Source organism: Zingiber officinale, chromosome 5B (genome assembly GCF_018446385.1).
Source record: "Zingiber officinale cultivar Zhangliang chromosome 5B, Zo_v1.1, whole genome shotgun sequence".
In the NCBI taxonomy this organism is placed as follows: Eukaryota; Viridiplantae; Streptophyta; class Magnoliopsida; order Zingiberales; family Zingiberaceae; genus Zingiber; species Zingiber officinale.
The window spans coordinates 130035399-130048637 of record NC_055995.1 but is presented as its reverse complement, the minus strand read 5'-3'; the positions used below and the strand labels follow the sequence as shown (position 1 = coordinate 130048637).

Genomic DNA, 13239 nt, shown 5'->3' with positions numbered 1-13239 from the left:
GAGAAAAGTCATTGTAATACAAAGTAATAATGAAATTAACTAGATACGTAAATTTCAAAATTTTAAAGAAGTATAGTTCTTTTTTATTATATTTGTTCTACTTAAAAGTTTAAAAAATTTAAGTACATATTTACATAGGATAAAGTTGGTCAATAACACTTAAAGTTGTGATTATCAAATATTACTGCTTCCACTTTTTTCTAAATAAATTCACCAATAAGACTTCTGAAATGGGAATGCAATAGCAAAACCATCACAAACTATTTTCTACACCTGTAAGAAATTCTCAACTAAATTGTGTCTTGGTTTTTCGAACTAAATTGAGGGTCAATCTTTCCTACTTAAACTTGCAAACCAGTTTCATGGATGAAAGAAATGAGGGAGTCAAGGGAAAGTGATACAAAATGTACATGAATAATGGAGGTCTATGTAATTTTATGTCTTTCTCTCCCTTTCCCGACTTCCATCCAAGTAAATAAGGCTTTAATGTTCTCATCAAGGTCCAAAATCTAGATAATAATAGATTCATTAAGCCTCATAAACAATTAACTAACACATAACTTTCAATCTAGCACTTAGGATATCATGATTTAGGATTGACATAATATTGCCAACAGAATATTATCCACAAAGTAACTATTTTCTTTAAAGGATTCAGTATCAATTAAAACATGGATTACATCATGACATTACACACAACAACTGTTTTTGTTGACAAAGAAATATTCTCAAAAAAAGTTCAACTTAGAAAAGCAATCTACCAAGCATTTCAAAAAAAAAAAAAAATCTAAAAAAAAACATTGCAATTTGCATTAGAAACATATTAGTAGGTAATCATGAATCAAAATCAAATGTCTATTAAAACAAAGTATCATGTTTACAACTAGAGATACATCTAGACGACAAGAATTTGATGACTTTTATGAATCATAGTAATGCTAGGATCTAAGCAAGGAAATAAACCATACTGTAATTCACACAAAACCACACAGACAAAAGGGTAGATAAGAAACATGTTTTACTTTACTGTTGAACTGGATCAGCTTGCATCCTTAAGCCTTTTTATTAGGGCATCCAATGATTTTTGTTTTGGGTTCTGCTTTGCCCCTCTTGTACCAAAAGTTCCAAATAGTCGATCCGATGATTCCCTGAACTTCTCTGTTATTGTAACCACCTTCTTGTAGTCGAGCTTGTTATAACTCCTTTCTCTGATCACTGCGTTAAGAAAATTCTCTGGGTTATTGCTCATGAGCAAATTAACCAACTGTCTAGCTTCTAATAATGCAAGCTTCAACTCATTTGCACTGGAATCATCAGAATCGTAGAACACGTGAGATTGATTCTCAGTAAACGACTCAAACATCTTCAGATCTATATCAATTCCAAACACGGCATTTGAATTAAATCTCTTAACAGCATCACTCATGAAAAGACCAATGATCTTGTCACATATATGGCTCAAAACCCCCTGAAGGACCCTCCATAGAACATTGATAGGCAATATCTGCTGTGCGGTAGAGACCAATGTCTCAAGGTATATGATCACCTCGTTAGTATACTCATTCCCATTTGGTGGTGGGCTCTCTCCCAGCCAACTAATGCTGTCTGTCAGCATCATGAAATCATCAATCTTATTCCTCAGCAGCCCCAGAAGGAGACGTTCAGTTGCATCACGAGATTTCTTCAATGGGAACTCCCTCCTTCCCTTCTCTGCATTACGTAATGGAATGCCTGAGAGCTGGGCAGCATGCCGAAACAAGAATTCACAGGCCCTTTCCAAGACAGCCATATTGGCAGCCACCTGCATTGCCTGGGAAACACCAAGCCCACCAGAGTCAATAAGCCGAACAATGGAGCCGTCGACAACCTCAATAAGGAGTCGCTCAAGGTACTTTTTGACAATAGGATAGATGTCAAGCTGCCCTCCATGGGACATGAAGCTGACAGAGTCCTCAATGAAGGATCGAGAGATCCGGCAAAGATCTGGAACACTGGAGGAGAAGGGTGCGACATAGGGGAAGGCCGGAGTGATGTCGGATGTCTGGATCTGAAAGGAGAGGACGTTCATTGAGTACTCGTACTCCTTTTTCATTACCATTTGCGCAAACTTGTCTGCGTCAAGGGCCTCCGAAACCTGCCGGCGGCAATCAGAGAGGAGCAGATCATGGTACTTGTCCCGATGCTTGGAGAGAACGTTGAGGAGGGGGTCAACCGCATATCGATAGCGGTGGAGGGTGACGCCGAATAGGCTGACGTAGTCCTTGATGAGAAGGAGGTGGTTGGCCGTCTGCATCCGGGAGAATTGGTCCTCAAGCACAGACACCATCTTGTTGACGGCAGTCTCCCAGAGAGCATCAACGTCGGGTCTAGCGATGAGGCCACCGCCCGTGCGGAGGATTCGATCCTCTACTATGAAGAAGCCAGCAATCTGAGCGAAGAAGGTCTGGTGCGATTCGAGGAACGGGGTCAAAGAGGAGACTTGGAAGTCTGAGGTTAGCTGCAACTTGCGGTTCTCGAAATAGTACCTCCGGAAGCGCTCCTCGAGGCTGAGGGTTTTGTGGATATGATAGGCTCGATAGAGAGGGGTGAGATCGAGACCCGGAGTACTGCCTTCCGAGGATGCAGCAGCGGCTGCTGCTGCTGCGAGATCATCCGCATCGTCGCCGGCCCAATCATCATCCTCCTCAACTCGGAGGGAGTAGGTGTTATCACGGAAAGCGGGAGTGGACGTGACAGAGCTGGATCGGAGGAGGCCCTGCTCCTCTGCTTGGCGCTGGCGAGCGCGTAGCTCCTCCTCGCGCTGGCGTGCGGCGGATGCGCGACCAATAGCGATCTGGCCGAGGTGGCGGCTCGCGACGCGGATCTGAACCATCCAATCAGAGAACTCCTTGGAGATCTTGCGCTCCGCATGGGCACGGACAGCGGGAATGAGGCGGAGAAGCATGCGTCGAATAGTGGGGTGAGTAGTGGAGGGGAGGTAGTCCCGCTCGGCGGCAGCGACGGCGCGCAGCGCAAGGTACAGATGGTCTGCTTCGAGATGCTCGTTGGCGCGGGCGAGGTGCGCGAAGAGACGACTGCAGAGCTGGGCGGCATCTAGGGCGGCGGAGAGATTGTCGGCGACAGCACGGGCCTCGAGGTAGGAATCGAGAGCAGCGAGGAGAGGGCCAGCGGCGGACTGGAGAGCGGTGTTTGAGTCATCCAGGGCCGATTTGAGCGAGTCGACATCCTTGAGAAGGGAGCGAAGATCGTCCACAGCGCGGATGAAATCCTGGTAGTGCGCCTTGCACACTTCCTCGATCTCAGACTCCTTCGACCGAGAGAAGTGTCGCAAGGAGGAAAGCAACGACTCCGGCCGTCCGGAGACGAACGCCCGGCGGACGAAGGGGCCCAAGTCCTCCCCGTTGCTGATCGCGGAGAACAGCTGCACCTGCTCCTGCCGCTCCGCCTCCGTCGCCCACCCTCCAACGCCTCCGCCTCCTCCTCCCGCCACCATCGCCGAAGAATCCGGTGCCACCCTCCGCCGCATCGCTCGCCCACTTCTTCTCCGTGGATGAGAGAGAGAAATGGCGGACGGAGTAATTGCTTCGCTTGAAAGGAGGGGGGATGGAAATGGAAATAACCGCCCTAATTACCAAACTATCCTTGATCTCGTCTCGGTCAGGTTTACTGACCGATCTGTGGGGTCGAGTTGAAAGTAGCATTCCCCGTGACGACCAAACACCATACAGGTTTAGCATCCACTAAAAGATTGCCACTTCGTTTTCCCATCTCAGGGACAAGCCAGCTGGGACATGAGAAGGGGCGGAGAACCGTGTAGCCTCTTTACCATAATACTTTTAAGCTCCGTCGGCTGGCGTGTACCAGAAGGGCGGTGACGGGACTCGAGGGAGATTAGTAAGCTGAACAAACGGTAGAAGAGACGGTGGACGGAAGGGTTTGGTGCGACTTCATCAAAAATGCCGCATCGTATCGTGGGGTGGCAGCGCCAACTCACGCTGATTGTCTTTTATACTAAAAATTAAGGCATCTCATATTAAAAAGCTATCTTATTTTATTTTTCCTTCAAACTAAAAAGAAATAAATTTAACATGATCTTTAAAAAATCAATAGAAATATATTCATTGATAAAGAAAGAAAGAAAGACTTTCAAGTTAAAAAACAGGAGAGAGAGAAGAAAATTGAAAAATATATTGAGCTTATTTAATAATAATTTAATTTAAATTTGTGTATAAATTGTTAAAGGTTATTCATCATGAACCCGATTGCTTTCTTAGTGTTACAATGAGTAAGTATACAAAATAAGTACATAAGAAAATTTACAAGAGGAGAAAACCTCCTGATCTACGTAGAACGAACTTAAACATAATGAAAGAGCAAATATATGTTTTTTTTTACAGGAGAGATGCTTAATTTTCCTAATAAAAATATACATGACAGTATATAATCCCACTTCGTATCATCTATTTTTCTAGGATCACGGCTTCTGTGAAGGAGATGGAGTCACCACAACTCAAAGCTTCATCTGTTTTCCGTTGCAACGAAGAGTAAAGAATTTGAGAATGAAATCTTGCAATACTAACAATACTGACAATGAGATGGGACTTCCTTCTGGTTATTGTTGCTGCAAAATGACATCAAAATACTGTAATTGTAAAATTTTGAGATTAAGAATGACTCAAAGAAGGTAATAATCGTGATTGGGACATCTCGATTCTAGTAATAATTTATGCGACTCTTGTTGTTACTTTATACTTCATTTATAGTGAACCAACTATGAGAGTAGAAGGTTATTGTTTCAGAACACTCACTTGGGTGTATGACCTTTCATCATAGATTGCAACTTCACAATTCCCAGATGTAGAAGCCCAATTTTGAAAGCTAGCATCATAACCTGGACCGGGTGTCTCGAAATGATTCACTTGATAATCAAGAGTGTGTTCCTGTAAACTATGATCTACCTCGGGCTTGAACATCCTTTCATTCAACAAAGTATGACCATACGTTTGGTAGTGGAATTGTGCTCCTAGTTGTAGCCTAAAACAAGCATTTGGGCTAAAACCATGGAGGGATTCATCCGGTACTAGTTCATTGGCCTCTGTTTGTTTATCTGTGTTGAAGTAAGCAGGATAATCTGGAAGACCTGTATCCGAGGAGCATCTTACATTCCTACAAGGAAAAATAACAATTCACAAATTGAGAATCATTTCATCGTCTTTCACAAGTACAAATCTTAAGACATCAAAATATATACCAACAACAACAACCAAACATTATCCCACTAGGTGGGGCCGGCTAACATCAAAATATACAAATGAAAAAAAAATAGGAATTCGATCATGAAGTCAGTCCTACTTTCCTACACTAAGATTCATTAGAAGTAAACAGAGTTTAGTTCTTGAACATGCACAAAGAATCAATGAGTTATATTTACAATGAAAGGATAAACTATGATCAAAACTATCGAAAATTCCAAACCTTACCTATAAATAAAGGATGATTTTAGAGTAAAACATATTATTTCCTCACCTCTGAGATATTAAATTAGCATCTTGTGGAAGCATTAATTGTTGACAATCAGTGTCATGCAACCATGACACTGATGAGGCTCCTTGTGCATAGCCTAGTCCCAATGGCAAATGCATGTCATTTTGGAACTGTATATATGAATAAGTATGCATCAATTACTTTCCATAGTGATGAAAAAGCAAAAAAAAAAAAAACTAGTATACTTGGCCATTGCAATCTACAGAAATAAGTTGTTTCCCAAAATTTTCCTGTCAAGATGGAAAAAATAAAATAATTTTAGAATATGTTAAAATAAAATACGAAGCAACAATATTTTGGGTTGAGACTCAAGTGAGAAGTATTTGGCTAAGTTAATATGCATATGAAATTTGCAATAGACATGATAAAATATACTATGAGATGATGCATTTACTAGGCAATTGAAGTTGAGTTTAGATATTTTAGTACCTTATGTGCCTGAATTCGGTTTAGGGATTCCTTGAGTGATTGTTCCATAGCTCTAATATGGTCTATGTTATTAATCTTATCTGGATCTGCCCAACAACTGAAATAGAAAAGTAAAGTTGTAATTGTAAACTACTCTTGATCATAATCCATTAATAACAACAATATATGTGTTTTTGAAGTATTCAACATCATATCATGATTTTCTTATTGAATGAAACTTTGTTGACGTGGAAGATAAAGGGGGAAAAAGATGGCTAAAAGAGAAAATAAGATATGCAAAAGAAATCTATTATTTCTATATATATCATATAGAAAAGCAATATTCCTACAAGTTAGTGTATTATTCACAAAACACACATGAAGAAATGGTTTTGTACAATACAAGGTATCTATTTTTCTTCTTCTTCTTATTTATTGGCATTAACTAATCCTCTTACAAATTACAATTGAGAACCATTCTCATATTACCTAACTATGATTCTATGATTTATTTTCTTTTATGTAGTTATCCTGACCTTCTATTATTTTTTTACTAGTAGATATCTTATAAGCAAGATAAAACATTAATTAAATGACTAAACCACTCAAGAAGGGAGGTACTAGGTCTAGATTAATTTAGCCATATTATTTGTAATCTTCACAAAAAAATCAAACAACGTGGCTCCCTTAGGCATCCTTGACCTCCTCTCCCTTTGTTACATTCCCAACAACTATTGGGTTGGTTAGGACATATTAAAAAATAAACATCTTTCTAAACTCAAGGCTTCCAGTGGAAATCCAAGTGTCTATTCTTTAGTTGCATAACAAATCTTTCTTTAGTCTTCACTTATTTGTACACAATTATCCATGATTATGCATAATGACCACAACTAACAATGCTGTCTTTAGGATATTGGGTTGGCACACCACCTTCTTTATCATAAATCACACATTAACAAATAGTTGTTAAGTCATTATAATAACATAGCACAGTTAATGAATATATAAAAATGTCACAAGTAGAAAGATAAATTTGAAACCTCCCTTTGGGCAAGTTATAATCTAGCTACCCAATTGTTTGATGTTATATGACAACTTATGTAACATGGTAGAACTATCTCTAGCATACAATTGCATATGAACTATGAATTATCACCATGAACAATCAAGGTACAACTTATTAAGACAAAAAGTAACTAATTGCTTTTGCAAGCCCTAATTTATGTAGGAAGGAGTATAGAAATTTTTTTAAAAAATAGCACCTTAATCTTTTTTGTACTTCTAGTAATTGACCATGCAATGACCTCAAGTGATTTGTTAGATCCTGCATAAAGATATATCAAGGATCAGAAAGGTCTATTAAAAGGGATATTTTAGTATTTCCCCTTGAAGTTTAGACTAAGCCTCAATTTGACAAGTGAGTTTTAAGTGTCTCAATTTTCCATTAATCTTTAGTAAACTCAAACTAATTAGTTATACACCATTAATTACAATTCAAAATTGGATATGATTATGCATAAGATATATTTAAAATTTCAAGGTCAAATAGAAACCTAGACTAAACTTCAAAAAGGCTAAAATCAAAATTTACTCTATTTTTCAATGATGATGGAGAAATAAATTTCAATGTCATACCTCAATTGATTCTTCGCTGTAAGAAAAAATAAATTATGTTAGAACTAATTAAGGGCATTATGCAAAAAAAAAACATTATATAAACATAAACAATACCTTGGACCAAGGAACTCTTGGATATTGACATCATGGTCCAACTTCTTAAACGTTTTCTTAAGAGCCTAAAGAAAAGATAAAATTTTAAAATGTGCAAACAAGTTAATTGTGTGAATTCAGTCTTCTCCAAAACAAAGATGGAATGATCATACTCATTTTTTGATGGTTAACGTAGAACGATAAACAAACTTACTTCAAGGCTCTCTAATTTCCTATCAAATTAGGAAGAAAAAGGTTCTCATTGAAAAGTCATGGTAAGGAAGAAACATAAAGCAAAATCAATGAGAATAGATGCATACCTTTTTGCCCTTTCTTGTGGAGATACTTGAGCAAACCTTTCAATGACCTTCTCAATATTGCTAGTTGACAAAGAAAATAAAAAATAAAGTAAATGGTCTATAGAGTGGTTTAGATCACAATTTGTTCAAATATAGGCGAGGTTGAATAACATTAAAAAAAAAAACATTCCTAAGTAGTTGCTATATAATATTACAAGTTAATGATAATTGTAAATTTTTAAAGTTAGTAAGGTAAGTTTGAGGGATCCTTTGTTGTAAAACAGTAAAAGTCAAAGAAGACCCATGGTAATTGGATCGCATGCATGCTGAGTCACAAACCACATGCCTCAACAAAAAAAAAAAAAAAGATATCTTCATTAGTTGAACATAATTGAGAATCTAACATCATATTGATGATTGGTTAACCATTATAAAATTGAGAATGATTGAAGTCTTTTTTCACTCTTAAAAGTTAGGGTTTAATTTGTTAAAGTATGAACTGGATTTTGCAATTGACAAAATACAAACTAGAAAGAAGTCATTAAATATCATCAAAGGGGAGAATGCTAGCCAGGTTTTGAAGAGTGGTTGCCAAGCCAGGCTACTCATCCAAATATAAGTTTCATAGAATTTTTTTTTTTTTAAAAAAAGGACATTAGGAGGGTTTAGCTTGGGTATCTTGAGAGAAAACCAGCATGCACCTTTTAAAAAACACTTAAAAGTAAGAAAAAGATGATTATTTACAATTTCAAGTAACTAAAACATGAGAAGAATTTTTATGATTGATTAAGATGATCGCGAATAGACATAAATTTTAAAATACTTCATGGGATGAGATGAGACTATTTCCAATGATAGGAATTTCAATAACTTAACATTGAGGAGGAAAAGTCTACAATATCTTGGACATATTTCAGTAAAAAATTACAAGTGAAAAAAATATATATACACTAATAGACCATTAATTCAAGGGAATAAGGCTAGTTCCTTCCAGAGATAAATAAGCGCACAGAGATTCAATCCAATGATCTTGCCGTGAAAGGAACATATTTCAATTTAGTTAAATATTAGATCAACATTCTCAAATGCAAATGTAGCATGTAAATTGATCAAGGGGGGTAAGAAACATTTACCTACGATCTCCAACGCATATAGTAGCTTTTGAATTAGGCGCAAACATGATTAAAAGAAGATCGATGTCACACAAAATGGAGAGCTCCTTTGCCTTCTTTAGTATCCCCGCTTTCCTCTTCGAATAAGTGACCTGTCGACTACTGCTATTCTCCAACCTCTTTATCTTCAGTTTCACCCTTCCCATCGAATCGATCTTCCACGAAAAGTTGCAATCTTTCGGTCCCGATCCGAATAAACACTCGAGAGGAGGCAAAGTACCTTAAGGATCCGCGTGTGGGCGGATACCAACGAAGGGAGAAACTGAATCAAAAACCTTAAAAAGATTTCATTTCTCGGAGAAATAAAAAAATGAATAAAAGATATTGGAACAATAGTAAGTGCGTCAAAGGATCACGATTCATCAAAATTACAATCTTACCTCCTCTCCAGAATCAATCTTTTGGGGTATTAGTGCAAGCAAACCTAGAGATTGGATGGCAATCTAAGAAAGGAGAAGAGGCGAAAAGTAAGAGGATAACGAATGTGAGAGGAGAGAGAAAGAGACGAAAGACCGAGAGAAAAGGGTCCGCGAGTCCGTCCAACCGAAGCTACTTCCTAGGAAATCTCTGTACCAAATCATCCACAATGGCTATGGTAGATCATATATTATATAATTTAATTCTGTAACAAATCGAAAATGCCGACATATTAATTGAGACAAATTGAATTTTTTGTAACAAAATAGGATTATAAATATCATTTATTTAATATGATTTAGAATCAGAAAGAGATTCTTTTTGTTTAACTGAATTATTAGCGTATTTAATCAGAGAAGAAGAGACAAATAAAATAAATTAAATATTTATAAAAAGATGTATTAAAAAACAAATACTACCATCCATACTAACCCACCTTAACCCATAAGTCGCACACCGTGACCGACAACGACCCTTCCGACGACGTCAATTACCCACGGAATATATTATTAATTTGATTTAATTTTAATTTTTAAATTTTTTATTCAATTAAAACAAATAAATCAAAATAAAAAAACGATAATTTTTGTTGGTCAAAATCTGATTAGTTAAAATTTTTTATCCTTCAATTAAAATATATATATATATATATACATATAATTAATATACACATATAATATTATTAAAATATTCATATATATATTTACATATATTGATTCTAACTGATAAAATTTTAATCATTTAGTTTTACCCATAAAAAAAATTCCGCCAGCCGCGGTGAGACTTCTGTTCGTTACTCGAGCTCCGTGTTATGAATTACGTGTCCTCCAGCCGCCGCGTGATCTGGTGGGTTTCTCAAATGTAACTCGACACTGTTTCCAACCCAACGGCCGTTCTGTCTAGATCAACTTCCTGAATTGATGTGCATTAATTAGCGATTCAAGAGCAATATTAAAGGCCAAGTGGCATTTATTTTTTAAGAAAAATCAGTTTAATTCTAAAAATAAGATTAATCACATGGTAAAATGTGATTTGCTCGTCCAGCACTCCTAATCTGTGCAGAAAAAACATGTTCGGACACAGCTAAATTTTAATCTCAAAATTTTATATAATAATACTCTATATCTAAGGGAAAAAAATAAGATTAATCAGGAACTACTTCAAATTGTAGATTAAAATATGTGGTATTCCATGAAGATAATTGTAATTATAATAGTATTTATTTATTATTTTTTAATGAATATAAGTATTCTAATTTTAAAAGTAATCTATGAGTAAACTTAAAAAAAACTAACATTTAAAAAACAAATAATGAACTAACACTAAATTTGAACAATTATTAGGGTTGTAAACAAGTCGAACCGAGCCGAACTAAATCGAGCCGAGCTGAGCTTTGGGGTGTTCAAGCTTGTTTGATAAGATAACCGAGCCGAACTTAAAATGAACCAAGCTTTTGAAATGAGTGTTCAAGCTTGGTTTGATTTATTTTTTATGAGCTTGAGGTTGCTTGAAGATTGACTTGAGCTTGATTCGTTTAGATGTTATCATGCTCTCAATTCAAGCTTGGCTTGAGCTTGGTTCGAGCTTGGCTTGAGTTTGATTCGTTTAGATGTTATCAAGCTCTCAATTCAAGCTTGTTTGAAACTTTTAATTGTTTGATTGGTTATTAAGATTAATAATTTAAATTTATTTTATTTTATTTTATTGTTTATTTAACATATTGAAAAGAATTTTATTAATAAATATGGTTCGTGAACGTTGTTCACGAACATTGTTCACGAACGTTAACGAGCTGAATACTGTTCAAGTTTGTTCGTTTAGCTTAACGAACTATTCAAGCTTGTTTGTTTAATTAATCTAATGTATATTGAACGAACATAAACAAGTTCTTACCAAATCGAACACCAAACTTGTTCATGAACGCTTGGTTCATTTACAGCCCTAACGATCATTCGGTCACATAAAATTTTTTTATTGATTAATAGAGTAAATATAAATTTTTTTTATTGATTAATAGAGCAAATTAAGCTCATAATGGACCATTTAAAAGCATAATATCACGTTATTATATATTTTATTTAAAGATTTTTTTTTTATAAATGCATAGAAGATCGAATCTTAAATACTTTGTGACAATTTGACTCACAGTATAAAAATACTAGAAATTTTTTAATAATCTTTAAAATTATTTTCAATATAAAAAAATATTAACTTAATTTAATTTTAAGTTTTACTGAAATTAATTATTAAAAAGCTAAATTTTTAATTAAATAGTACAATATTATTATTTTTTTATTAAAACATACGCGTATTCATTTTAACATTCACATTTACCTGATATTATATTTATTATATATATATATATATATATATATATATATATATATATATATATATATATATATTTTTAACATTCAAAGAATTAGATGTTGGCATGTGATCCATATTTATTATACCATTTGAATATTATATTATAACATCTCTCTATATATATATATATATATATATATTTTTAACATTCAAAGAATTAGATGTTGGCATGTGATCCAGTTCGGATCGTCTGCACCACAAATCCCTGCTCCATCCCTGCACCACAAATCCCATATAAAATGTTATCACGTGAACAGCACGTGAGCTCGTGCTGGACCACAAACTCATGCGAAACGCAATCCCTAGCCTCTCCATCGTCGTCCCGCGATCGCGACAGTCGCCCATTTACCTGCTAAAACGAAGAGGAGGAGGAGGAGCCCTAACCTCACGCCGGCGACGGAAGCCTCTCTCTACCACAGCAGCCCCGACGACGGAAAACCTTCACGCCCACATATTTCCCAACCCTAACCCCTCGTGTCCCCGACGGCGCGCGGCGTCCGCGACGGCCTCCAACGGTCCCGACTCACGCAGAAATCCAACTGAGGTCCAGGCCTGCCCGGCGACCAGCGACACCCAAGCTCTGCCGCCCTGATTTCAACTGTTGGTACATCTTTTGAGCTTTCCTCAGTGTCATCTTTCCTTTAGGGAACTATATGGTACAATTGATCAGCTTGCTATATCAGCTTTCCTTCAGTGTCAGCTATTATCAGATGGCACTCCAAAAAGAAAATTAATCAGCTTGCTATATACGTATCTATATGTGTTTGTTGCATGTTTATATTGCTATATGTGTTTGTTGCATGCACATGAAAGTTTTGACAAAGAAAATGCTGCACAGATGCAGTACTCAGTGCACAAAAATGCTGCACAGATACAGTATTCAGTGCACATAAGTATGGACATTTGATACCTATTTTGGTTCTCGTTAATAACTATTCTTGGTGGGATCTGGAGCATTTGATAACTAAATAGAAGTGCAGTAATTTGACATAAAATTGTTGTTTTTATATGCTTCTTTTTTGTTAATTTTTTTTCCATAATCCATTCGATTTTATAGGATCAAAGTAATTATCATGGAGGGTGAATCTACAAGTTGTCGTCGTTTGAATTTTGAAGGAAATGAGGATATTCACGAAGATAACTTTGATGTTATTGATGAAGGTAATAAGAATCATATTGGGAATGTATTGAGCTTCATTATATCAAAGTTTCCTTTTTAGTCATTTTGCTTTGTTTGTTTGATTGTATAGGCTTGAATATTGAAACAGATTTGGATATACCACAAATAGGAATGGAATTTGAGACAGAAGAAGATGCAT

At 36.3% G+C, this 13239-nt stretch overlaps 2 protein-coding genes across 4 annotated transcripts; both read right to left on the bottom strand.

Annotated features, from left to right (window-relative positions):
- Positions 1-837: 837 nt before the first annotated feature.
- On the bottom strand, positions 838-3588 carry LOC121986003 (exocyst complex component SEC15B-like). The gene has a single exon (XM_042539758.1). The coding sequence runs from the start codon at positions 3524-3526 to the stop codon at positions 1040-1042; it is 2487 nt and encodes an 828-aa protein (XP_042395692.1). The 5' UTR covers positions 3527-3588; the 3' UTR covers positions 838-1039.
- Positions 3589-4342: 754 nt separating this feature from the next.
- Positions 4343-9688, bottom strand: LOC121986002 (agamous-like MADS-box protein AGL65). 3 transcript variants are annotated; one of them, XM_042539757.1, is made up of 12 exons: positions 9514-9688; positions 9095-9408; positions 7983-8042; positions 7877-7895; positions 7684-7748; positions 7588-7603; positions 7215-7276; positions 5974-6070; positions 5730-5774; positions 5527-5654; positions 4809-5166; positions 4343-4621 (listed from the first exon to the last, which is right to left on the bottom strand). In XM_042539757.1, the coding sequence occupies exons 2-12, from the start codon at positions 9277-9279 to the stop codon at positions 4613-4615; spliced, it is 1044 nt and encodes a 347-aa protein (XP_042395691.1). In that variant the 5' UTR covers positions 9280-9408; positions 9514-9688; the 3' UTR covers positions 4343-4612. The 3 variants fall into 3 exon arrangements, with proteins under 3 accessions (XP_042395691.1, XP_042395688.1, XP_042395689.1); XM_042539754.1 differs by having other exon boundaries at positions 9095-9395; XM_042539755.1 differs by having other exon boundaries at positions 9095-9353.
- Positions 9689-13239: the final 3551 nt, after the last annotated feature.

What these genes read in the sequence shown, in the direction of transcription:
- LOC121986002 (XM_042539757.1), bottom strand. Translation starts at nt 9,279, where the DNA reads ATGGGAAGGGTGAAACTGAAGATAAAGAGGTTGGAGAATAGCAGTAGT. An exon ending in ATATGCGTTGGAGATCGTAG is followed by an intron (nt 8,043 to 9,094) that starts GTAAATGTTTCT and finishes TTTGTCAACTAG; the next exon opens with CAATATTGAGAAGGTCATTG. An exon ending in CTGTAGATTGCAATGGCCAA is followed by an intron (nt 5,655 to 5,729) that starts GTATACTAGTTT and finishes TCATATATACAG; the next exon opens with TTCCAAAATGACATGCATTT.
- LOC121986003 (XM_042539758.1), bottom strand. Translation starts at nt 3,526, where the DNA reads ATGCGGCGGAGGGTGGCACCGGATTCTTCGGCGATGGTGGCGGGAGGA.